Source organism: Eptesicus fuscus, chromosome 7 (genome assembly GCF_027574615.1).
Source record: "Eptesicus fuscus isolate TK198812 chromosome 7, DD_ASM_mEF_20220401, whole genome shotgun sequence".
NCBI classification, from domain to species: Eukaryota; Metazoa; Chordata; class Mammalia; order Chiroptera; family Vespertilionidae; genus Eptesicus; species Eptesicus fuscus.
In genome coordinates this window covers 84603452-84630487 of record NC_072479.1, presented here as the reverse complement: position 1 = coordinate 84630487, position 27036 = coordinate 84603452, and the positions used below count along the sequence as shown (strand labels likewise).

At 38.6% G+C, this 27036-nt stretch overlaps 4 protein-coding genes across 4 annotated transcripts; 1 reads left to right on the top strand and 3 right to left on the bottom strand.

Moving 5' to 3' along the window:
* Window positions 1-601: 601 nt before the first annotated feature.
* LOC103285436 (putative taste receptor type 2 member 33) lies at window positions 602-3980 on the bottom strand. Its single transcript, XM_054719270.1, has 2 exons — window positions 3914-3980; window positions 602-1580 (listed from the first exon to the last, which is right to left on the bottom strand). Exon 2 carries the CDS (start codon window positions 1573-1575, stop codon window positions 661-663), a length of 915 nt encoding a protein of 304 aa, XP_054575245.1. The 5' UTR covers window positions 1576-1580; window positions 3914-3980; the 3' UTR covers window positions 602-660.
* SMIM10L1 (small integral membrane protein 10 like 1) lies at window positions 3946-4681 on the top strand. Its single transcript, XM_028143936.2, has one exon. The coding sequence runs from the start codon at window positions 4139-4141 to the stop codon at window positions 4349-4351; it is 213 nt and encodes a 70-aa protein (XP_027999737.2). The 5' UTR covers window positions 3946-4138; the 3' UTR covers window positions 4352-4681.
* A 3626-nt stretch (window positions 4682-8307) lies between these two features.
* LOC103285438 (taste receptor type 2 member 42-like) lies at window positions 8308-9237 on the bottom strand. The gene has a single exon (XM_008140853.2). It carries the CDS (start codon window positions 9235-9237, stop codon window positions 8308-8310), a length of 930 nt encoding a protein of 309 aa, XP_008139075.2.
* An 8737-nt stretch (window positions 9238-17974) lies between these two features.
* Window positions 17975-18948, bottom strand: LOC103285439 (taste receptor type 2 member 42-like). Its single transcript, XM_008140855.3, is given in 2 exon segments — window positions 17975-18045; window positions 18048-18948. Coding segments are annotated over 2 exon segments (972 nt in total).
* Window positions 18949-27036: the final 8088 nt, after the last annotated feature.

Below are 27036 nucleotides of genomic sequence, written 5' to 3'. Positions count from 1 at the left end.
CCATCCAAAGGACTGGAGCAGGGGTCCTCAAACTTTTTAAACAGGGGGCCAGTTCACTGTCCCTCAGACGGTTGGAGGGCCGGACTATAGTTTAAAAAAAACTATGAAAAATTCCTATGCACACTGCACATACCTTATTTTGAAGTAAAAAAAAACAAAATGGCAAAAACACCTGCATGTGGCCCGCGGGCCGTAGTTTAAGGACGCCTGGACTGGAGGTTCAAATGACAAAGTCTATATTCACTGTGGTACATATATGTGGTACTAACTACAATGGAAAGTAGCAATGATTTCCCAAGATGGGTTGTCAGTCCTTAAATATGCATAAATACAGACCATAAATTCTTCAATTTCAAGAGGATAACATAGAATATGTATGTGAAATACATGACTTCATGATTCTGAAGAATTCCTTACACTATTTTGTAAAATTATATTGCTTACCTTAAAAAAAAGGTAATCTTATGCTTTTTTGTCAAACATGCACACACACATGTATTTTTGTGATAAACTTAAGTACAAGTTTTTCTAGGTGTAACTTACCAATGTATTTTACATACATGTACCATAAACAGTACACATTAAGAAATACATTAGGAAGTACAAAACGTTAATGACTCCATCAGTTTGTTTTCTGTCAGAAGGCACAAGGTGCCCCCCTTATTTCCCTTTCCTCAACCAGCACCTCACCTGCCACAGAAATGACAGAAAGGCCTGTCTCAGCTTCTTATTCCCCCAAATCAGGATAAATGAGTGGCCTGACGGATACAGGGTTCCAAGAACCTTGCAAACCAAGTGAAGTGAATTGTTCTGCTGAGTACTCGAATTCCAAACTGAGATGATTTGTGCCACGAAGAAAATGACAAACAGCAAGAGAAAGGAGATCACAGTTTGCATGGCTCTTATGTGGACCTCGGTGCTGGGATCTTGGGATCCTTTGCCATTGAGCTGCATCTTCTTCAGATGTTTCCACAGGGAAAAGATTAACAGCAGAACAGCTGTCAGAGACATAGTAAAGGGTATGAAGTTTGCAAGAATGAATACAGTCCTATTTGAAAGGTGCATAATGTCCCTCAAGTGGGTCTTCCAAGTGATGTTTCCTTCATAATCATTCATCTCCATTTTTTCATCTATGCTTAGCACTGTAAGATGACAAATCAAGAAGGCTAAAGTCCCCAACAGTATCATGATAACCACTCTTTTAGCTCTCCATTTTAGGTGAAGAAATAAAAGGCTGGAGAAATTGGCTATCTTGAGCAAATAAAATATGCTGAGGCTAGTACCAAACCACAGACTAAAATGGTGGCTTATTATCCAGACAATATGAACAATAAGTCTTCCTTCTGATCTATAGAAAGGTAGATTAAACACATATGCATACCAATTTAATGCTAGTACACAGAGCAAACCAATTCTGGAGACCGCCAGAGCAGTGAGAATTCCATCAGCGCAGGAAATCTTTTGTCTCTTGACCCAGTCAATGCAGTTCACCAGCGCTATGAAGCCATTGGCAAAATATCCTAGAACACATTGTATTGTTAATAGGCTGGAAAGAATGGTTGGTAGTAAAGCCATGATTTCTGAAAAGAAAAAGAAATCCAAGCCTACTATCACTGGTCGGGATTCCTTTAATATTCTGACCTTAAATTCAATGTGCAGTTGTTTTCTGAATTTGCAGTGAATTTCTGGTTTCAATTCTGTAACCAATGCCAAGGAAAGCTTCAGGGTATGCTAACAGAAAAGTTCAATGCTATCTTTATGGAAAATATTGTTTTCCATGGACTCCTAAACAGTGTGTGTCTCTGCCACTGGCTGGATTATTTCATAACTGATGTTGAAGTGAAAGCTGAATTCTCATTTGGTAGGATGCAAATAAAGACATATTGTTTTGCAATTTTTTCCTTGTTTGACCCTTCCACAATTTGTGTTCAACATTGTTTATTAGTAAAATTAAAAAACCCAATGTACAGTGAATGACTAAACTATGAGATAGAGCTTGGTCATAACTAGGGAGTCCTCACTATGAAATTTTTTTTTAATGCTAGAATTATGTGCAAAAAATTCAAGCTTTTCCTATCAAAAGCATCCTAGATTTTCTCAGGAACACTATAAAAGCTGATTGCTTATAATTAATACTATTGCATAACTATATTGTCAACAAGCTCATAAACACACCCCCACTAACTCAGACAAATACACGTATATCTAATGGATGGAATTAAGTGTTCTATACTTTCCAAAATGCAAAATTAGTGTCAGGAGGTCATCTAGGTTTAAATTTGAATTTTCTCCCATGCAGACTTCCAACCCATTATTAACAGCTATCATACATATCTTTCATGCTTAGGTCTTTGATAAAGTTTCCCTTTTGAGTCTATTTGATATTTAAATATTAATATTTAATTTAAATATTTAGAAATTTTGTAAATATTAAGTACTTCAAAAGAATCTGTTTTTCATTGCAGATTCCAGACTCCTATATATAAATATATGGTTTTATTTTTCTGTTTAATTCTTTTTTTACTACTTACTTTTTTAAAGATTATCATGATAATCTTTAAAAAACCAGCCTCTACACTTGGGTTTTACTCAGTTACAATTTTTATTGTGCAATGATGGTGTTTAGCAGAGGATCTTGGACTCAGACTGCCAGAACAGAAAAGAAAACACAGATTCTCTGCTTTTTATCTCTGTGATCTTGGACTCTTTTAAAACTTCTGTCTCAGTATAATCATCAGCAAAAAGTCAGAAAACAATGATATCCTTTTTGGGTGGTCTTTGTGAGTAGTAGGTACACTATAGGGTGTCCCCAAAAAATGTATGCACACACTTGGAATAATTATAAAGGCAGTGTTTAAAGTGTGTATACATATTTGGGGGGACACTCTGTATTTGTGCAGAGTGCTTCCAATTGTGCCTAATAAGTACACCAGTCACTAAGGATTGTTCTTCATTTGAGCCTGTGTTATTTGATACTTCAGAGTTAACCTCAGAGAGCACAGGCTTTTGAGTACAATGTAGCAGTAAAAAGCAAGATTTCCTCCGGTTAACACCAAGATAAGGGGAATTAATTGCCAAAGTTATATTTTAAATTCATCTGAAAGCTGAGCAAGGCAGGGAGGCCAATTGAACTAAGATCTGGAAAGAGGAGAGTCTTTTCAGGTAAATAGATTATCTGTATATTCAGTGCAATGCCCTATCAAATCCCAGCAGGCTCTAATGGCAGTGAGTGAATAACTATTCATAAATGTACATGACTATGCAAAGTGCCCAGAATAGCCAGAAGTATTTTTTATAAAAGAACACAGTTGGAGGATTACAGTTCCTGGAAGAAAGGAAAGAAGGAAGGACAACAGCAAAGAAGAAGGAAGCAAGGAAGTTAATTAATATTGTTGGATTCTAAAAACAATTGTTTTGCAGCTGAGAAATTTTGCTTAATGGCCCTCAGTTTTTTCCCCCCAGAATTACCCGACTTTTAAAGTCTTCCTCATTTAGGAGCAAAGTTTTCTGTAAATAACAGTAAGGGACAAGTACAGGTAATAGACAAATCTTGAAGAACAATAGTTTGTGGTATTTTTCAGGTGGCTTTGAGCAACTAAAAACTGCATTGATTTTATTATAACATTGTAAAATTATAATTATAAATATGTACTTATTTCTAGGCATACAGGAAAATTTCGATTCCAGGGATATGTTTTAGAATACAAGAAACTCCAAAGGGAGAATAGAAACAGATTTAAAAAAAAAAAAAAAAAAAAAAACCTCTCCAAACATTAACATACTTAATTCCTTGTATTTCCCCTTCTAAGCTTACTTTCATTTTTAAAGTGAAAAATATATCGCTATGGCTGTCCATACGTGTGATAGAAAATAACGTGTAGCAATATATATAAAAAAACCGTCCTGTACCTACCACGTGTTCAACTCTAAAGCTAACAGGAGACAGGAAGGGGCGGGGCGCCAACGGCTGACAGGCAGCGCCGCACCGGAGGCAGCGGCTGCACCGCCGAGGGGACGCAGCGACAGCTTAGTGCCCCCACCTTCGCCGTCCCGGCCATCGGTGCGGGTCCGCGGGAACCTGCGGTGACCCTCCGCGACCCTCGGCACCAAGCACTGGGCGCGCGGCGACACCGAGGCCATGGCCGTGGCCACCGTGGCGGCTCCGTTTTCCTTGGCTCTCGGGGTCCCGCGCCCGGCCGCGGCCCCCAGCTCCTACGGGGCATTCTGCAAAGGGCTCTCCCGCACCCTGCTCGCCTTCTTCGAGCTGGCCTGGCAGCTGCGCTCGAATTTCCCGTACTTCTACGTCGCGGGCTCCGTGATCCTCAACATCCGCTTGCAGGTACATTTTTAGAGTCGCGGTTACGCTAACGGTCTCTGGACTGGCACAATGGCGGACTCCCAGGAGGCCCCGCGACGGAGCGGAGTGGAGCTGCGGGGGCGGCCCCCTCGGTCTCGCGAGAGTGGGCTGGAGGGACGCCCCTGCGCGGCTGCGCTCCCGGCTCCCAGCCAAACCCCGGGACAGTCCCGGAAATCCTGCGGGGACTAGAGAGGACCGGCGAGATTTCCGGCGACGGCGAAGAATTTAATTAAGGCCCCCGACAATATTTCAGAAGCTGTGCATCCTGAAGACAAAATCAGGACGAGCGGGATGCCTTATATCAAAGACTTAGAAGGCTACTACATTTTTCAGGGAGAAAAATGTAAAATACAACAGGTTGATGGTTCAAATTAAGATTTTTAAAAAATCACAAATTTCAGGAATTTTGGATTGACTCGTAAGCAAGATATTGAATGAGTAAGAAGCTGACGATCTTAAGGATATGATGGGGAAGGCATGTGTTTCTTCATTGCCCCCAAGAGAAAATGACAATCGAGTTTTCAGTGAGAATAAAAAAAGAAAAACTGTACAGGAAGAGCAATCCTTCTGATGTCAAACAATGTAAAATGCTGCAGGATGTTGAACAGAGGGTGGGAGTGTAAGACAGTGGACTCGACTTCAGTATCCCTGTGAGTGGTACCGTTCAAGACCTGGGCGCCAAAGAAAAGGAAGTCCCGTTCAGCATAAAGCTTGGCTATTTAATGGATAACATTTAAATAATCATAATAATTTATGCAAATGCTGTTTATCGTCTTTTTCTTTTAAGAGACTTCTTGATTATGGTTACAGATGTCGTCACCCGTGATCATGTAAAAGTACGGTTGTCAGGGGGGATATTGAAGGGAGGAGAGGGGGTAAATGGAGTGGGAGCGGTGTCTTCTATAAAGTGGGGAGTTGAGAGAGACCATCTTGTTCATGAGGAAAGAAGACATTTTGTGAGAAAGTAGCCATAAGGTTGCTAAAATAGCATTGTAACTGTATTAAACAGGGAGGAGAGTGGAAGAGAACAGCAGTAAGTCAATAAATGCTTAAAGACGGAGTGTCGGGTGGAATGTCTTAAAAGAAAAACTGAATGCCTGGTATGTTTGAATATAGAGTTGAGATTTTTAGTGTTTCAGGGAGTCTGGAGATGAATTAGTGGTCTGCAGATTTTTTTTTTTTTTTTTAATAAGAAAACAAAGCCGAGGCAATTATGAACCCAGGAAAAATAAAAACTTGTTCAGGAACTACACTGCATACCTCAACTGTGAATAACACTAATCATACAGTCAGTCATAATTACGTTAGCACTGAATATGGATATAACATGATTATGTAACATTGGGGGGGGGAGGTTGGAGAGGAGAGGTGTGTGTAATGGGAGAGAATCAGTCAATAAAAAAGCAATATCAGACATGTTATTTTAAAAAACTGCAATTAGAGGCAGCTAAGAGTTAAAAGTGGTTGAAGGAAAAAATCAGGGCTGGAAAGAGAAAAGGTGGAAGATATGTTTTCTACTACCAGTCTAACAGTATTATTTTGATTTCTCTTTATTTCTTTGATTAAAAATTAATTTAAATAAATTTTATTTTTTAAATTGATCAGGTAATTGAAATGTACACCACTGGTTAAGAGCCACAAGAGTAAAAGGATTGGGTTTTTAAATCAGCAGACCTCTTAAAATGCAAAGTAATCAGGTGAGTCCATTAATCGGCCCAAGCCCCAGTGTCCTCAACTATTAAATGATGGCAAAGTACCCACCTTGACTGGTCAATCTGAGAATTAAAAATAAGCCTGCTTTAGTGCTTGATATATGCTTACTTCTAATAAGTACAAGGTAATCTTTAACCATTTTTTGAAAGGGATACTTTCTAAGCCAAACTATCCTCAATATCTGAATCTAAATATAGCCAATGTGATTAGAATTTCACCTTTCCAAAAGCAAGATAATCACAGGTACAATCATTAGGAAATTTATTTTTATTTTTTCTTTCAGTTTTATGAGATATAATTGCCATACAGCACTGTGTAAGTTTGATATACAGCATAATGACTTGACTTACATATATTATGAAATGATTACCACACTAAGTTTAGTTAACATCCATCATCTCATATAAATACCCCGAAAACATCTCTTTCTTTGTGATGAAAATATTTAAGATCCATCCACTCTTTTAGAAACTTTCAAATACACCATAAAGCAGTGTTAATTATTACTAATCATGTTGTTCATTATAACCCCAGTATAATCTTATCTATCTTATCACTGGAAGTTTATGTTTTGACCACCACCCCATCCCCACTCAGAAAATGTCTTATATAGCTGAAACCGGTTTGGCTCAGTGGATAGAGCGCCGGCCTGCGGACTCAAGGGTCCCAGGTTCGATTCCGGTCAAGGGCATGTACCTTGGTTGCGGGCACATCCTCAGTAGGGAGTGTGCAAGAGACAGCTGATCGATGTTTCTCTCTCATCGATATTTCTGACTCTCTATCCCTCTTCCTCTCTGTAAAAAAATAAATAAAATATATTTAAAAAAAAAAAAAAAGAAAATGTCTTATATAGTGTCCAACATAATAAATACAGTTTAAAAATCTCAATCTTTATGTAGGTCTGTATGTGCATGTGTCATGATCATCCTCATGGATACATCAGAGCACCCCGTAGCACAGTTCCATGGAGTAAGATTACACTTTACAAAGCCCTTAGGGTTTTTATATTCCTCCCAGCTTCAGACTTGACCTACAGGCCCATCCAAATTAACTTATAACCCAAATGCAGTCAACATTTATTTTCTAGTTTCTTCTTGTTAGCTTCTACCACTGAAATATGACAGTTGTAAACCCTAGCAAAGATTTCATTATTGATAGTTTTTTACTATGTTTATAATCATAATCTCTAAAATTACTATATTGCAAACTTCAAAATTGTAATATCATCAAGCACAATTTTACTACCTGCTGTTTTTAAGATTATATACATTTTCAGCTACTTTGATTTCATTTTAAAATTATTTAATAAAAAGTCAACTGAGCACTATATATACACAGAGACATTTCTAAAACTTATACAAATATGTGAATTTCCTTATAAACTTTCCTTTCTGTTTTTATCCCTGGTAAGCTGGTCATGTTTGTCCTCTCTGACAAGGACACTAGTATTCATATAATTTTCACATGCACACATACCCTACATACAAACTCACTGTCTAGGTGATCTTTGCAGAGTAGACATATAACTTTATTATATACATAGTGATAATTATTCAGTTTCCTTTTATAAATTCAGCAAAGATAGTGTCTACTCTAGCTTGGATTCTAATGATAGTCTGCTTCTTTGTTTCAAAAGTTATGTCTGTTGTTATGAGATTATGTGTATCTAGCATTTTTATTCCTTGATTGATTTTTAACTTAATATTGTAAAAATATTTCACTTGCTCCAACTTGGAAGGGATTTTATTTCTAAACTAGAGGCCTGATGCACAAAATTCGTGCAAGAGTAGGCCTTCCTTCCCCAGGCTGCCGGCACTGGCTTCTCTCTGGCACCTAGGACCCAGGCTTCCCTCACAGCCCCGGCTTCATCCAGAAGGTCTTCGGAAGGACGTCCGGTCTAATTAGCATTTTACGCTTTTGTTATTATTGATAATCATGTGTTTTCCTCACATATAAATACAATAAATATTTGCCAGGGCACATAATATTAGTACATGCTGCATTATATATTTTATATTCATATTGTCTAAATTTGTTTTGTTACTAGCAAGTGTTATAATGACGATGCTTGCTTCTTAAAAAATGTCGAGTAGATTGTTAGTTTATAGGCCATTATAGGGAAAGTTTGCGATGCTCAATAATATCCAAAAGAATCCAGTGAGAAAAACAAGTTAAAATGTATCTTCAGTGATTTAATTCTCCTGGAGTATAGGAAGTTCTGTTAAAGTTTGTGAAGCTCAGGTTTCACCCTTTTTCAGGTGGCAGTTAAGATGCCGCAATAGTCCCAACGCAGTTTGTCTCAGCTTGCTGTTTCCCAAAATTAAGATAAATGAGTGGCCCGAAGGGAAAATAGTCCATGTTAACATGACAGCCAGATTGGCCTGGTGCTTCTGCACTACAAGGAAACACCAACCTGTTAATACAACGGAAGAAAAATGTAGTATGAAGAGGAGGAGGAAAGATAACACTATTTTCATGGCCCTTTTATGGGCTTCTGTGCGGAAGTCGCTAGAGCTGGAGTTCACCTGCACATTCCTGGTATATCTCATCAAGGAAAGAAATAAAAGGAGCAGTGAACTCAGGGACAGAAGAAAGGGAATTAAGTAGATAAAATTAGAAACCATCAAGCTGTTAAGATACAGAGTTTCACTTATACCTGGAGACCATGTTGAGTTTCTTTCATACATATTTTCAACTTTAATCCAGAAACCATTGAATGAATCTATTAACACAAGTTTCAAAAGCAGGAAGAACAAAGATCCCAGTAAAAGCACAAGTAGCACTTTGCCAGTTCTCCACCTCAGCCAGGCAAAGCAGGGGTGGGAGAAATTGGCTATTTTAAAGAAATAGAAAATGCTTAGACAGGTGGCAAACCAGGTAGCTAGGTGATTGCACAGTATCCAAAAAATGGCAATAAGTTTTGCTAGTTTATCAATGGCATAAAAATGTGGCCACAACACCATTAGAAATGAGTCAGCTAGTGATATCCAAAGAAGAGTGATTCTGGAGAGAGCCAGGCTGGTGAGGATACAGTCAGCTGCTGAGAGTTTTTGACTCTTCACCCAGTCAATGCAATTAACTAGTACAATGAACCCATTCCCCAACATTCCAGTTATGAATTCTCCCATTACAGCTACCAGAAAAAGAGTTTCAGTTCCAGATGGCATTTCTGTAGAAGGAATCCAGAAAGCTAATATTCTGTTTCACCGATGTTTTGCTGTCAAGATGTAGAATAATATCCAGTTTGATACTTTTCACTTTTATATTTAAAATGCTCAAAAAATTCAGATACTCTCTCACTTTATCTTCTGAAAGGTTTCTCTTTTATTCCAGCTGTAGGTCTGAAATATGAGCAAGATGATTCAGTCTGACAGATCTGAATGAGAAACTTTACCATTACTTTCAATCAGCTACCGATTTCCAAATTAAATAGTAAATGTGCCCACTCATCATTGGCACTGGCAACAATTTTCCATTTGTGAGGACATCTGGAAAAGTAAATTCAGGCATGCAAATATGAAGTAGATTTACTTACACTGGTTTGTATTTTCCTTTTCAGTTGAAACTCAATACTAGGATTCAGGTTTCTTAATTTTAATAGATTTCTCTAAAAAGTAATCTCCATAATACAGGCATTATTTTTTTTAATTTCACATAATAAAATCCATGTTTTAGTCACTATTATAGATTAAATAAGTGTAATAAAGGGAAGCAACATGAAGGAGCTCACAGAGTAGTGGAAAAAGCAACATTAGATAAACCATTACTATAGAATGTGACCAAAGGTTAACCAAAATACAATTCCAACACAGAGGAAGGTGCTACAAAAATCTATGGTCAATAGTTATTTCTAGTTTCATGAGGATAGCAACAACTGGCTTGGGCCTGGAAACTTTTTGGTATTTCTTGAAGAAACAGATAAAAAGGAAAATGATTTTCCACAATGATGTAAAAGTATATGCAAGGGTACCAAAATCAGACCTCTCTCTACGATTTCACTATGAATTTTTGAGCTTTATTTTCACTAAATTACCACCTATTTGATTCTGAATAAGTTACTATTAGCTGAGAAAAGAACAGTAGTAAGAAAAATATATGGTAAAAGAAAATGGGGGAGTGAGAGTTGGAGGGAATTACTCCTTTTTAACTATGCTTTTGGTAAAATCTTTTGTGCCATAAAAATTGAGTTAAAGTAAAATATATTTTAGCTTGCTTTTTGCTTCAACAAACAAGTACCTCTAATACGGTGATTTTTCAACCTTGACTGCAAATTGGAATTGCCTGGGGAGCTGTAAGTATATATACTGTATTAATGCACCCAAAGGGATTCTGACTTAATTGGTCTGGAATATATTATTGGCACTCATTGTGAGTTCCTTAAAGTGTGCTTTACAATGCCTCCTAAACCCAGGCAAAAAAATATTTCTATCCACAAGCTGCAAATCCATGAAGATTCTCCAGGAACAAGACAGGATTTTGCCCACTGGTCCTCTTACAATGTACTCCCCATTCAGCCAATATTGACTCTGGTTTGATAAATAACTTGTTTCATGTTTTTCTCACCTATCCATAGAGATGCAATCATGCCTGAGACACTCACCTGGGCCCATACTACTTGTGGGGACATTTATCTTCCAGAGCCATTTCTGTGATGGACCAACCCTTGTGGTCCTTATGATTTTGAGACCAACCCCAGCAACAGCCATCATGGGACTTAAAGAACAAGATTTATTACTCACAAGCCCTGGAGTATACACAGCACACCCAAGGCCACATGGAAGTCATAGGTAGAGAAAAAGAGAAAGTGCAGTCTTGGGGGTCTACCTTTATTGGGGTTGAGTGTGGGGTACCAAGGTTTCACAGGTTCACTCTTTAATAACAATTTTTAAAATATATTTTATTGATATTTTACAGGGAGGAAGGGAGAGGGATAGAGAGTTAGAAACACTGATGAGAGAGAAACATCCATCAGTTGCCTCCTACACACTCCCTGCTGGGTATGTGCCCAAAACCAAGGTACATGCCCCTGACCGAAATCAAACCCGAGACCCTTCAGTCCGCAGGCCAGCACTCTATCCACTGAGCCAAACCGGTTAGGGCCACAGGTTCACTCTTTATTGGTAAATGTAAAACATAAAAGTGGGAATTATGGCCCAGGAAGGGAAAAGCAGAGTTAACTCATGTGGTCCATTATCTAGGTTGCCCAAGACTTTCTAAATGGGTAACTTCATGGGTTGGAGTGACCTGGCTTCTTATCTAGGTGTTTTTACTAGTAGCTGTGTCATTCCGTTAGCAATATGTTTGTTCAAGACTGATGTCTTTGAAATAGATGCCTCAGCAATCAAAAGCTCAATGTCAGGCACTTACATTATATTAACCTTAACCACTACATAACCTTGGAAATCAAGGAAGCTCCATGAGGAAGGGATCTATTTTGTTGCTGACCACTGATCTATTTCCAGCTCCTAGAACAGGGTGGGCTTGGCAAATAGTAGGACCTTAATAACTTTGTTAAAGGAATGAGTGCTAATTTAGTTGGTAATCCTATTGGGAACACAGGTAAGAGAAAATGAGTAAGACTTGACTGTAAAACTAGTAAAAAAGCAAGAAAAGAAAGTAACTCCTTAAAACTAGAGGAAATTTTACAACCTATGTATGAACTCATGAAAGATTGCTATACGAACACTGAAATAACCAACACTGCACTCAAGTCTTTGTGGTTCTAACTAGAAGTCATATAAAAACTAAAAACTTGTAGTTCTAGCACCCAGGATGTGGGAGCCTCTGTGGGGGCTTCATTTTTCATGAAAGAGAGCTACTTCCAGCCCAGGGAATTGGAGGTGGGTAGGAAACGCTAGGTTTCGTGGCAGTGGGGCAATAGTCCCCAGAGGTCTCTGATATTTTCAGAAATGCTCTGAAGTGATATAAAAGGCTACCAGAGAAGAGGACTCCATTGGTAGGCATGGTTTAGCAGTTTACAAAAACCAGATAGCAACAAGTCAACCAGGAGATGCTTAGTCATAAAAGAATAGTTGAGTTCATAGTTACACTGAAGGAGAAAGTTAATCTAAAGGATATAATGACAAATATAAACAATCACAAGCACTATATGCTATGAGTTGAATTTTAAGTCCAAGCTAATAATCACATTTTTAAAAATGTGCATTAAGTATAGATCTGTCTCAGCTCCTGGGTTGAACTGCCTCTACATGCTTCATTCTTACAATGGTTGTGTTTTATATTTATCATGATAAAGGTGTTATTTTATGTATAAACTAGAGGCCTGGTACACAAATTCATGCACAGGTGGGGCCCCTCGGCCTGGCTGGTGGTCGGGGCCAATTGGGGGGTGGGGACTGCAGGGGGGAGGGACATTGGGAGGTTGGCCCCAGCAGCAAGCTAACCAATGGCTGATTCCGGGAGGAATCAGGCTCCCACCTCCCTCCTGTCAGGGTCTGGGGGGCAGGTGAACTGGATTCTGGGCTGTCAGGGCACAGGCAACAAGGTCTGGGTCAGCGCGTTTCATAGCTACCGGCTGGTTGACCGGTCATTCTGGTCATTCCACCGTTTGGTCACTGGGCTTTTATTATATAAGATATAAGGTCTATTATTACAAAATGTTTGGGCAAATAACAATTAATTAAATCTATCTCTATGCTATAGTGACAGTCCAAAATAATTAAACTATAACAATGACCATAATTAAAAATTTGTGAACATCTAATCTAATAATAGACAAATATGCAAATTGACCGCACCTTCGCTACACCTAAGCCACGCCCACCAACCAATCAGGACGAGTATGCAAATTACACCAACAAAGATGGCGGCTAATTTGCATATCAAGACAGTGTCAAAAGAAGCCAAGAGCTGCAAAGGGGAGTAAAGCTTCGAAGAAGCAAGCAAGCCAGGGGAGCTGGGGGAGGAGAAGGGAGGAGCGAAGTCAGGGCCGTGGGCAAAGGGAAACGAAGGCGGGCTGGAGGAGAAGGCGGGGCCGGCGACAAGGGCGGGGCGGAGGCGGGGCCGGGGCCGAAGGGAAACGCGGGCGGGCTGGAGGAGAAGGCGAGGCGGGCGGCAAGGGCGGGGCGGAGGTGGGGCCGGGGGCGAAAGGAAACGCGGGCGGGCCGGAGAAGGCGGAGGCGGGTGATAAAGGCGGAGCGGAGGCGGGGCCGGGGGTGAAGGGAAACGCGGGCGGGCCGGAGGAGAAGGCGAGGCGGGCGGCAAAGGAGGAACGGAGGCGGGGTAGAGTGCAGCAGGAAATCCCATTGCAGAAATTTTCCTGCAACGGGAAAGCTAGTTGATTTTATAATTGTCAGTTATAAAGAATGACATTTCCTCCAAGAAATAGTGAGAAAATACATGCAAAGTTCTACTTTAGCCTAATTATTTTTTAAAATACTGACTACCTGAGTGATATTGACTATATACTTGTATAGGGGAGGTTGGGGGAAAGGAGGAGAGATCAGCCAAAGGACTTGTATGCATGAATTAAGCCTAAACAATAGACACAAACACCAGGGGGGTGAGGGAATGAGTGGGGGGGGGGGGTTAAGGGAGGGATGAGAACACACATATAATACCTTAATCAATAAAGAAATTTTAAAAATAATAATTAACTACTACTTATGTGAATGTAAGTAAGGTAATTCCACTGAAGATCTTATGAGCTCCTATCAATAATACTACCTTTCTTGGCGTGAAGTCTTCCTGTTTCCTCCCTGTGTCTGCGACATCTCCAGTGAAATAACATACATCAGCTTTCTATTTGACTCTTTCTATTGTCTTTCCCCTCTCTAGGACCACATTGATAGACCTCCCATTAGTCTCAGTGAAGCCAGCAGCAGATGCTCCCCTAGCTGAGATGATCCATCTGATCCTGACGATAGCAAGCTTTTCCATTTATTTGTCATCAAAGAAATAGGCTCCCGGTTTTTTCTGAATCACAATCGTAACTTTCATGTATTGAACTTACCAAGGACTCCTTTGAAAGTAATTAAATTAAAGTACTGCCTTTATGTTTATTTAGGTAAAAAGAGATCTTTACTGTTTCTTTGGCCGTACCCTAGCCCAGGAAACCATTAGCTGGGGTCAGGATCACAGCTTGAAGGGACAGAGATTTCATCTTTCACAAATGGAGGATATTTGCCCAGCTTAATCACTGCTATCCACAAACATCCTTTCATGTTTTATTGTAGATTTTTGTTTCATCTAGCATACGCTTTCAGTTTTCAAAACTTATAGCTACTTTCCCCCTCTCCCCCCAAAATCCTTAGAGGACAAACATATCCCACTGGCTCTTCCTTGTAACAAACCTTAGATAAGACCAGTCTAACTTACTCACCAACCCCACACCGACAAGTATTAGAGTCTCGTGCTCCAAATAAGAATGGTTATGCATTTCTTTAGTCCTCTAAGGCTGCATTTATATTGATTTTTTTAAAGTAAAATTTGATAAGCTATAGTCTATGGGATGGGCTTTGATGTACTAGGAGACAAAAAAGTTTGCCTATATATGTTTCTCAAATTCATCAAACAAACCGTTCAGATCCATCTGTTCTTGTGAAGATTGGTCCTAAGGTCCCGAATAGGACATAGATTACTCTAGACAACATATCTAGTGTCTCGAATGACAGAATGGAGAATGACTGTGTGATGATGCAGACGCCCCTTACAGGGTGTCCCTGACCCAGAGGAGATGGGGTCTAATCAAGATCTTGCAAGGAGAAGCCACTTACTGATGGAGAGCAGATAAACCACCCGAGACATTGAGGGAAATGGCATGTCTCTTCCTCAAAGATCAGTACAGATATGGGTTTCTATCTGATATGTGCACTCACTATGGTTCAAGAAAATGTGCCTTGCTGTGCTTGATATACACTGAGTGGCCAGATTATTATGATCTCTGAATGCATAATATGGCCACTCAGTGTATTTGTATCTCAAATGGGTACCAAAAGTGTTCTAGACTTTTGCTGGAGATCAACCACCTATTTGCCCTGAGCTATCAGCCAGTGCAAAGGGGAAAACTGATCAGATGTACTATTTATAGTATCTTTGATATCAAATAAATTAGGTACTCAAGAGAAGTACACTGAATGGCCAGATTATTATGCGTTCAGAGATCATAATAATTTGGCCACTCAGTGTATATTCTGATGCCTTCAGCACTAGACCTATGGATCAGAGATACAACTATTTCATCAATAGAAATGAGTTATTTGTTCCTCTCCTATAAGTCACCTGGGTGGATAAGTTCAAACTAACAATGTCTACACTCAGATTCTTAAAATGAACATTTATTTGGTGGGTGAGAGAGGGTAGTTAACAAGAAATCAGTGATAATATCTGCTTTCCCCAACACTTTGGTCCCAGGGTAGGATATAGTCACGTCAGTCTTTCTTCTCCAAGTTGTATGGGACCAGCAATGCATGTCTTGGCCATCGCATTTCTTGGATTGTGGCTTAACTGCTGTTGAGTCCCCCACAAAGGCTCTTGTGATGGAGAAAGAGAAAGTGCAGAACTTGATCTCACCTACCATTCAAATATGCAGATTACAATACATCAATTACAATAACCCCAGCCTGGGGCTTGGTTTTCTTTTTCTAGTCCATTGCTATACTTCTTTGTCAAAAATAGGGCGCTGTTCTTTATAGTTCTATGTTCCTTAGGTTGCTGCATGTGTATGGACTTACTCCTAGTCACACATTTACTCACTTACTCCTAAGGCCCACTTATTAGAAGTAAGGGTTGCTCATAAGTTGGCTCAATTACTGTAGCTCGCTTACTAAAGGGGAGTTTAGTAACACTAAAAACTAAATAATGTTTTGGGTTATCTTATAAAGAGTATGAGATAATCAGATTATTTAAGTCATTTACATGAAAGAGTATCCAATAAACTCAACATCTGAATCTAAATGTATTTGGCTTGGTTTGTATATTACCTTGCTCCAAGTCAAGATAGTTACAGTGACAATGTTTGGTAAAATACTAAGTGTCCAAAATAATGTATGTACATTTTTTAGGAAAATGTTACTTAGTAAAATAGACAGTATATTTCTTATCATTAAAACCATTATCAATATCATTATTGTTATTGATACACAGAAGTAACCCAGAGTCTAGACATGCTTGCAGTTCAACTTATTACATATTTATAGGAGAGGGGTGGGGACTGTGCAGCCCATGGGCCATGTAAGGCCCGTGAAGTCAGTTGGTCTAATTCTGCCAAGGCATTAGGGGTGAGTTAATTAAATGTTTGACCAAATATAGCAGGCCAATTCTTAAGTTGATAATTTTGTATAGCCCACGAATGATGTTATAAATATCCAAATGGCCCTCGGCAGAAAAAGGTTCCCACCTCTAGTGTAGGAGTATGGGGAAAATGAGAATTCTGACATCATTCCCAGCTCCAAGGAACAGCCCTTGCTGCTCCATTAGTATAAATTCACAACCCACATAATTACCACCATTTAATTGCAGCTTTTTCTTTGTTTAACATCATTTGAAGAATACATCAAAGGTAAACCATAAAACAGAATTCTTCATTTTTAAAGAATTGCATTATCTATACATGTATAGCATCTCTACAATATTATACTCCATACCATCATATTTAAAATATTATATTACACTTTTCCACCCTTTCCTTTATTTACAATGTTTAGCTATTTTACCTAAATGTAGATTATTATAAAAACAGCACTATATATACTCATGCATGTCCAAAATTTATACTGTGATGATTCGTTATAAAATTTGTTTTCAATTGACCTGTTTCTGTTAGTTTCTCAAAAACTCTAGTGATCAGATTATAACAAAATGTATGTGCACAGACGCAAACATAATCATTCTCAAAATATAATTATGATCTTTTCTAGTAGCAATATGAGTGTTATTTTTAATTAAGGAATAATTTTTCTATATATTTTAAGTCTGTTACATAACATGGTAGAAGTATCCATTCTGTCACTTTGAAAATGTATGTTGCATATCCTGGAATTTAGCAACATTAATAAATGCCTAGCTACATCAAAAATATTTATGATTTGGAGTTTCAGATTAACAGTAGCATTATAAGCATGTGCTTCCAGTTTTTACTTAAATATTATTTTATTTTGCACTACAAATATTATTCTTAAACATCTCATTCCCTTGTTATCAACAGGACCTTTAATACAGGGATGCAAATGCTTTTTCATTCAAGAAAAGACCTTTAAGCTATGAGGTCATGTTTTTTCCCATCTATGACTTTAGTTGCTCTATTAACATTTTTATCAACATTTTATAGATCTTCTACCTAGCTAAGTTTGTAATTCATCTTGATTTTTAATAACTGCATGCCACTTCCCTCACACGAGTTGCAATCACATACATCTCTTGCATATAAAATTAAATAATTTAGCTTCTCTTTGAAAAAATATTTGGGATTTAAAAGTATTGGTAACGAACAAGAACAGACCCAGAAACAAGGAGGCATGGATCAGACTGTCGGGCCTCGGCGGGAGGGTTGGGAAGGGTGGGGGTAAAGGGGGAGATCAACCAAAGGACTTGTGTGCAGGCATATGAGCCTAACCGGTGGTTAAGGACAACAGGGGGGTGGGGGCATGTGTGGGGAGGGGTGTGGGATGGGAATGGGAGGACGAGGACAAATATGTGATACCTTAATCAATAAAGAAATTTAAAAAAATAATAAATAAATAAATAAAATAAATAAAAGTATTGGTAACCAACTTTTAAACAAAAAGTATTACTTTTAAAATTGTATTGGCTAACCATGTGTGAATTATCATCAAAGCAACCTGTTCTAAGGGAAACTTCAATTATGCGCAAAATACTTACAGGAACCCCGTAGAAAAAACAACTGTAGAAGTGAAAATTGATCTTCAAAGTTTCCTCGATAAGCTATTATCTTTGAAAAGACACTGGGAAATCTGTCTGTATAGGTGTAACAGATTTTCTCTTCTCAAGGGGCTTCTGAGATGCCACAGTACCTTCACGGCTGTCTGTCTTAGCTTGCTGTTTCCCAGGATCAAAAGAAATGAGTGACTTGAGGGAAAGACATAGACTAATAACGTGATAAACTTTACAATCATCTGGCTTGGAAACATAAGAAATGTCCAATTTACCACTTGTGTGGAAAAAAAATGAAATATGAAGAGGAAGAGGAAAGACATCACCATTTTTATGGCCCTTTTATGGGCCTCTGTGCTGGAGTCCCTGGAGCCCATGGAGTTGAGCTGCAAATTTCTGATATGTCTTACCAAAGACAGAAATAAAAGGAGCAATGAGGTCAGGGACAGAACAATAGGAAGCAAACAGGTCAAGCTAAGAAGAATCAGGGTTTCAAAATAGATAGTCTTACTTTCTTCCATATACAAAGTCAGATTACTATAATTTTGTATATAGACATGCAAGAATAAATCATTAAAGCTTTCTAACAATAGAAAGTCAACAATCAGAAAGATAAAAGAAAATACAAAAATCACAAGAATCACTCTGTTCATTCTCCACTTCAGCCAGAGGAAAAGAGAGTGGGAGAAGTGAGCTATCTTAAGGAGGTAGAAAATGCTTAGGCAGGTAGCAAGCCAGGTAGTCAAGTGATTAGTTATTCTCCAAAGTAAAGTAATAGGTTTTGCTAGTTTATGAGTGGAAAATAAATATGAAGGTAGTCCAAATATAAGTGATTCAACAAGTAATACCAACAACTGACTAATTCTGGAGATAGCCAAGCAGGTAAAGATGAAGTCAGCTAAAGAGATGTTTTGGTTCTTGACCCATTCAGAGCAATTTACCAGTCCAATGAACACGTTCCCCAACATTCCAATTATGAATGCTGCTATTGACAGTATCAGAAAGATTATTTCCAATCCAGTGGGCATTTCCACAGGAAAAAAATCCAAATTTCTAATCCTATATCTGAGTGATAAATTTGTAATCAAACTGTTGCAGAATGGCATCCATTTCTGATTCTCATCTTCATTGCTTTTGTTTGCAATTCCAGTCTTAAGGACAACCTCCTGCTGTTGGATTCAGTCTCATATCTACTTAAGAAAATCTTTCTGCTTTCCTTGTAATCCCGACCTTAGTTGAGAAAGATCTGCTAAATATAAAGTCTCACATACGTTCATGAAACCGTTTTTTATTTCTTGAAAGAACTATTCATTTTCAAACCAAACAGTTCGTGTGTCCATTTATCATTGGCACAAATAGAAATTTTCCACTCACAGTAATGATGGAAAAGGCTAAAGTCAAATATGTTAGCATGCAAATGTTGGTCAGATTCTTTTTCACTGATTTGTATTTTACTCTTCACCTGAAATACTGTACCATTTGGATCCAAATATTTTAGTTGTTTTTCAAAGAAAGCTCTAGAGATTAATCTAATTAATTAATTACAATTTATTAGATGTTTTTGCCAGTACAGTAAGGCAAGAAAATGACATAGAAGATATAAGATTATAAAGAATAAAACAAAACTGTCATTATTCACAGGTTATGATTGAGATTACATAGAATATCCAAAAGTATTTTTAAATACATTAAAATATTATCATTTAGCAAGATCTCTATACATAAAATACATATGCAAAAGTGTTTCATTTCTTACAGTTAAAATGAAATATTCTTTTAAAAGGTGAAATTACATAACCTCAACAAATATTAAGTATCTAAAATAAATCATACATAGAAAGCATGCAAAACATGTATAGAGAATATTAAAAAGTCTGAAATAGCTTAGCATTTTTTAGTTATATGACTAAAGTTATATGACTAATTATTTGATTAGCTTATAATTAATATATACTGAATATAATTAAACCCTCTAGATTTTTTTAAATTTTAATCTGTTTTCAAACACACTTTCCCATTTTAGGTGTATTATCTAAAGACATTAAATTCTCTGACTGCATTGTTGAATACAATAAATTTTCCTACTTGGTATGTAAATCATAGATTTTTCTCAAGTCTAAAAGCAACCACTTCTAATATAATACTGGACATCCCTAGCTCCATGAATACCAGCCCTGTTCATTTCACCTGGTCCAGTCACTTGGTATTTTGTTACTTTTTGCCATGGCTATAGGCTCCAATTTTCCATGTGAGGCAATAGATGACAAGATAATCTCTTATGTGCTATTATGCAAATACAGACTGATATTTTCTCACTCTTTTTGCATTTTCTTTACCTAACAAATTTGTGCCTGTATCTTTCCATTTGTGGAACATAATCAAAGCTAGAATTTGCAGATTGTAAATTTTACAAGTCAACCTAAATGTATCTTCATCCAAGGATGTGAGAAAAATGTTGATCAGAAGATGATGGTCCATATAAGAACAAGGTCCATGGCATGCCCAAAATCAATCATTAAGCAGGGCTAGTTCACCATTGACAAATATACCTAATTGCACCAACCTACGGTTTTTAATCAGGAGAATCTATAACTGAAGTGTTACTAGAAGTGGTATAAAATATGTACACTGCTGTCTCATCTGCCAGTCTCAGAACCAAACCCTAAAGGAAATGTAGTTTGCTAGAACTTTTTTTTAAATTTTTTTATTGATTTTTTACAGAGAGGAAGGGAGAGAAACATCGATGAGAGAGAAACACCCATCAGCTGCCTCCTGCACACCTCCTACTGGGGATATGCCCATAGCAAGGTACATGCCCCTGACTGGAATCAAACCCAGGACCCTTCAGCCCACAGGCCGACGCTCTGTCCACTGAGCCAAACCAGTCAGGGTGAACTTGCCATTCTTATGTTAGCATGAAGGATGTTTTTACTCATTAGCGTGGTTCTTGTGAAGATTTTGAGTAGTAACTGATATGCATGTCCACTTGTTCGGGTATGTCTTTTTTTAAATATCGGAATGATTTTAGAAGTGAGCCAAAAAATTAGTTGAGAAGAACTCAAACAATACCTGGTGGGGAAGTTATAAATAGTTTTAGTCACGTAAAAATTGTAAAAAATAATCATCACAACAGTAAAAATAACAGGTAGCATTTATAGAACTTACTATATGTCTGGGTAAAATGGTTTATTTGCATTTGTGCACACATTTACCTAAGAACATATGTAAGAATATTTATATTAGTGCTAATACTTTAAAACAAGATAGATAAAAACATTCAATTAAGTGATGAATCTCACACACACAAGTTTACATATCCATTTTTTTATAAAGAGGCAAAATTATAGTGTTAGAAATCAGGATAGTGATTATCTTTGAAATGGGAGGTGACATTGAGTAGGAAGGGACATTAAGTGAGCTTTTGGTCTGGCATAGTTCTGCTTCTCTTCTGTAAACCAGCTATAAAACACTACTTTGAAGGTTTGTTCTGATGATTACATAAGATCATGTATAAAAATGCCTAGCACTGGGCCTTGCACATACTGAGTGCTCAATAACAGGTCCAAATCTTGTTCTAAAGAGCCCTTGTTCTGAATGAATTTTCCAAATAAAAACTGATAAATATTTTTTTAATCTCCTATACCCAGAGTATAATTTTATACTCTTTATTCATACTGGTAAAGAAAATTTCCAAAATTCTATTTATGGTTGTCAAAACTTGGTAAGGATGACCAAAAAAATGTCAGGAAGACATTAGCCTATAAAACTGGAATTTTCTTTCTTTCTTTTTTATTCTCTACTAGAGGCCTAGTGCACGAAATTCGTGCACAGGGGCGGGTGGTGTCCCCCAGTGGGATCAGGCCTAAATGAGCAGTCGGACATCCCTCTTACAATCCAGGACTGCTGGCTCCCAACTGCTCACCTGCCTGCCTTCCTGATTGCCTCTAACCGCTTCTGCCTGCCAGCCTGATCACCCCCTAACCACTCCCATGCCAGCCTGATCACCCTCTAACCACTCCCTTCTCCCCTGCCAGCCTGTTTGCCCCTAACTTCCCTCCTCTGCTGGCCTGGTCACTCCTAACTGCCCTCCCCTGCAGGGTTAATTGCCTCCAACTGCCCTCCCTTGTAGGCCTGATCCCTCTCAACTGCCCTCCTTTGCAGGCCTGGTGCCTCCCAACTGCCCTCCCCTGCTGGCCATCTTGTGGTGGCCATCTTGTGTCCTCATGGGGGCAGGATCTTTGACCACATAGGGGCAGCCATCTTGTGTGTTGGAGTGATGGTCAATCTGCATATTACTCTTTTATTAGATAGGATAGAGGCCTGGTGCATGGGTGGGGGCCAGCTGGTTTGCCCTGAAGGGTGTCCCAGATCAGGGTGGGGGTTCCCTTGGGGCATGGGGCAGCCTGAGCAAGGGGCCTGTGGTGGTTTGCAGGCCAGCCACGCCCCCTGGCAACCCAAGTGGAGGCCCTGGTATCTGGAATTTATTTACCGTCTACAACTGAAACTTTGTAGCCTGGAGCGGAGCCAAGCCTCCTGCTTGCTCCATGGCCATGGCCAGCAGCCATTTCTTTTGGGACTTATGTTTCTTCTATAATTGAAACTTTGCAGCCTTAAGCGGAGGCCTGGGCTGGCCAGGGTGTGCGGAAAGCTTTGCTTCTTCCATTGTCAGGGGCAACACTAGCCTCCCGCTCTTTCCAGCACCGTGGCTGCTGCCATTTCTGTTTGGATTTGTTTACCTTCTATAATTGAAACTTTGTAGCCTTGAGTGGAGGCTTTGGCCGGCAAGGGCAGGCAGAAAGCTTGGCTTCCTCCATTGCCAGGGCACACCCAAGCCTCCCTCCTGCTCTCTGAAGCTGTAGCCATCTTGGTTGGGTTTATTTGCATACTCACTCTGATTGGCTGATGGGTGTGGCTGGTGGGAGTGGCTTGTGGGTGTAGCGGAGTGGTGGTTAATTTGCATATTACTCTTTTATTAGGTAGGATTGATTAAGGTATTACATATGTCTCCTTTTTCCCCCATTGACCTCTTCCTGGCCACTCCCACCTCCCAGCACATGCCCTCATCCCCCTACTGTCTGTGTCCATTGGTTATGCTTATCTGAATGCATACAAGTGCTTTGGTTGATCTCTTACTCCCCTCTCCCACCCTCCCCTGCCTTCCCTCTGAGGTTTGATGGTTTGTTCCATGCTTCTCTGTCTCTGGCTCTACTTTTGTTCATCAGTTTATGTTGTTCATTATATTCCATAAATGAGTGAGATCATGTGATATTTATCTTTCTCCAACTAGCTTATTTCGTTCAGCAGAATGTTCTCCATGTCTATCCATGCTGTTGCAAATGATAAAGACTTTCTTTTTTTTTTACAACAGTGTAGTATTCCATTGTGTAGATGTACCACAGTTTTTTAATCCACTCATCTGCTGATAGGTATTTAGGCTGTTTCCAAATCTTAGCTATTGTAAATTATGCTGCTATGAACATAGGGGTGGGTATATCCTTTCTGAATGGTGTTTCTGATTTCTTGGGATATATTCCTAGAAGTGGGATTACTGGGTTAAATGGGATTTTCTTTTGTTGGCTCAATTTTTTTTTTTTATTGATTTTTTACAGAGAGGAAGGGAGAGGGAGAGAGAGTTAGAAACATCGATGTGAGAGAAACATCAATCAGCTGCCTCCTGCACACCCCCTACTGGAGATGTGCCCGCAACCAAGGTACATGCCTTTGACCGGAATCGAACCTGGGACCCTTGAGTCCGCAGGCCGACACTCTATCCACTGAGCCAAACCGGTCAGGGCTCAATTTTTTTTAATTAACCAAAATTAACTATGTGGATCCGGGTGAGGCTGGGTCCCGGGTCCGGGTGAGGCCGCGCACACCTAGTTCCGGGTGAGGCCATGCGCCCCTGGGTCTGGGAGAGGCCACGCGCCCCTGGGTCTGGGTGAGGCCACGTGCCCCTGAGTCCGGGTGAAGCCGTGCCCCTGGGTCCGGCCGAGACCAAACCAGTGGGAGTCGGACCTCCGTTACCACCACTTGTCCACCATCCAGAGCTGAGGGGTCAGTGCTGACATGTACACATAAGGAACTGGTGGACATTGAAATTGGGTCTCTAAAGAACTGTTGGTCCAGAAAGAAACTCACTACAGACTGATTCATTTGCCTGTCAGCATAACTATTAAAAAAAACAAAAAACAAACAAACAAAAACAAAATTAACTATGTGAAGGCTGTATGACTCAGCCAGAAAAAAACGAATGTTTGATTTATTAAACAGTAATTAGACCTCTTCCCTTATGCCATAGACAAAGAGACCAGAGAAAAGTTAGTTTTGTTTCGGTAAACAGAAGCCAATGGAGGTGGGAAGAGCTCTGTTCATTGAATGTAACACAGTTGATGTTAAAACAATTTTCTTAGAATGAAACTCTGATATATACCCCTCCACTTATGGTTCTCCCAGAAATTAAAAGGCTATGGATTCAAAACACTTCAGACGTGGTCCTCCTCACCTTTAAACTATGTCTATCCCAAAGGTGACCCTCAGATCTGGGAGCCAGGCCAAAGATGGAGATTGGATGATGGAGCCATTGGTGTCATTTATTTCTTTTCTATTTGACCCAACCACCCAATATATGATTTTTAAAAAAATATGTATGGTGTTAAGAATGCACAATGTAAATGCAGGTTGGAATTATCAAGAGACTGTCTGTAAATCCCTGTAGATACTATAGGGAATTTCAATACATATCCCTGCCTGCCCCATGATGTGAGGCATGGGTCTGATCTCAGAGTTTGTTTTGTTATTGTTTTTCCTTTTCTTTCTTTGATTTCATTACCTAAATTTCTGGTCATAAAGAAGATAAAGCTTGACCTCTAAAGTTAGGCTTTGTCTTCATTTTCTATTCTCAAGAATTTTTTTAAATGTATCTTTATTGTTGAAAGTATTACAGATATTCACTTCTTTTCCCCCATTGGCCCTGTCCTCCCCACTCCCACCCCCTCACCAGACCTTCACCACACTATTGTCTGTATCTATGGGTTATTCATATATGCATATAAGTTCTTTTGTTGATCTCTTCCCTCCCTCCCTCCCCTTTCCTCTGAGAATCGTCAGTCTATTGCATGTTTCCATGCTTCTAGATATATTTTGATCATCAGTTTATTTTGCTCATTAGATTCCACATATGAGTCAAGTCCTTTGACACTTATCTTTCTCTGACTGACTTATTTTGCTTAGCATAATACTCTCCAGGTTCCTCCATATTGTCTCAAAGGGTAAGAGATCCTCCTTTTTACTATTGTATAGTATTTCATTGTGTAAATGCACCATGGCTTTTTTATCCATTTATCTACTAATGGGCACTTGGGCTGTTTCCAGGTTTTAGCTATTATAAATAACGCAGTTATGGACATAGGGGTACATATTTTCTTTCTGATTGGTGTTTCAGGCTTCTTAGAATATATTCCTAAAAGTGAGGTCACTGGGTCAAATGGCAGTTCCATTTTTAATTTTTTGAGGAAACTTCATACTAGGTACCATGGTGTAGCTGGTTAAAGTGCCTGGCTAGTATTCTTCAAGAATTTGGAGCACATTTCTGTTCACAACTGGAAGGAATCATGAATATGTTTGTCTTGAAAATTATTCAAAAGTATGTGTCAATCTCTAATTTGCGAGTTAGCAAATGAGATATTACATGTCAGGCATCATCACACATGCAAAAATTAATCCTGTAACAATAGTTTTTTTAAAGTCACAACATATCAGCTGAAAGGAATTGAAAAGGTCTGTGGAAAATATACCCCTATCCAATAACACAATTGCAGTGGGTGGAAGGAGAGTCTGGTTTGAAAGATGGCCACAAATAGAAGAAAATCACTGTGATTAAGAAATCATGATAAGGAAATGTACACATGTTATTCTACAGCTGCTTAGTTCAAAATCTGACCATGAATCGTAAAGCTATCTCTGTAGAGACCAAATGCAGTGACAGGACTTGGTGAGTGATTGCATGACTATAACAATTGATGCTCTCACCATCAATGACTGAAAATACCAGTGACACTATATCCTGGCTAATTTTATTAATGTTTAATTTTCTCATTGATCATTAATGATAATTTGAAACTTTTCAAACATGTATTAGTCATATATACGAGTATTTTTGAACTTCATATATTGTCCATTTTAAATATGCCCATTCTTCATATTTATTTGTAAGTCCTTTTTATATGTGAAGAATCTGAAAGCTTTGTCTCTTATATTATTTAATATTTTTCTAGGAATTTTATATCTTAATGAGTTTTTGGAGTCATACATATACCATAGAGAAGTATTTAACAGAATCTATTCTAATGCTTCTACTCCAAAGAGAGGAGCCCTCTTGTTGCAATTTATTTTCTCTGGGTTCACCTAGCTCTCAGATTTTGTTGGAAAAAAACCTGGAATTTAGTTCCAGACTACTACTGTTTTTTACATTATGACTCATTTTATTTACTGATGCATTTAAATAAAATTTTTTAAAAAAAAACAACCACAGAGTTTGAATGGTTGGAATCGGGAAAAAGATTGCAGAGTACAGAACTAGGAAAGTTGCTGTAGCGAACTGCTCTGACTGACCTGCAGAGTGGGCAGCAGCATTAAACTCTGAGAACTTCCAAGAACAGAATCAATATGAAAGACAGAGAAAACCGCATACTGCGTGGTATCATTTACTTGTGAAATCTAAAAAAAGAAAGATAGAAAAAGCCAAACTCATAGAAACAAGGTAGAAAAGTGGTTACCGGTGTCTGGGAACTGGGGAAACAGGGAGAGGTTGGTAAAAGGGTACATACAGACTTTCAGCTATAAAATAAATAAGGTCTGAGGACCTAATGTAAAACATGGCAATTATAATTGATAACACTGTATTATATAACTGAAATTTGCTAAGACAGTAGAACTTAAGTACTGTAACAAACAAAAAGAACTACGTGAGGTAATGGTTGCATTAATTAACAAGATGGGGTAGATCCTTTAAGAACATATTTATATTGCCACTGTATATTTTAAACATCTTACAATTTGATATGGCAATTTTACCTCAACAAAGGTGAAATTATTTAAAATATATTTTTTCAATAGCT

What these genes read in the sequence shown, in the direction of transcription:
- LOC103285436 (XM_054719270.1), bottom strand. Translation starts at nt 1,575, where the DNA reads ATGGCTTTACTACCAACCATTCTTTCCAGCCTATTAACAATACAATGT.
- SMIM10L1 (XM_028143936.2), top strand. Translation starts at nt 4,139, where the DNA reads ATGGCCGTGGCCACCGTGGCGGCTCCGTTTTCCTTGGCTCTCGGGGTC.
- LOC103285438 (XM_008140853.2), bottom strand. Translation starts at nt 9,237, where the DNA reads ATGCCATCTGGAACTGAAACTCTTTTTCTGGTAGCTGTAATGGGAGAA.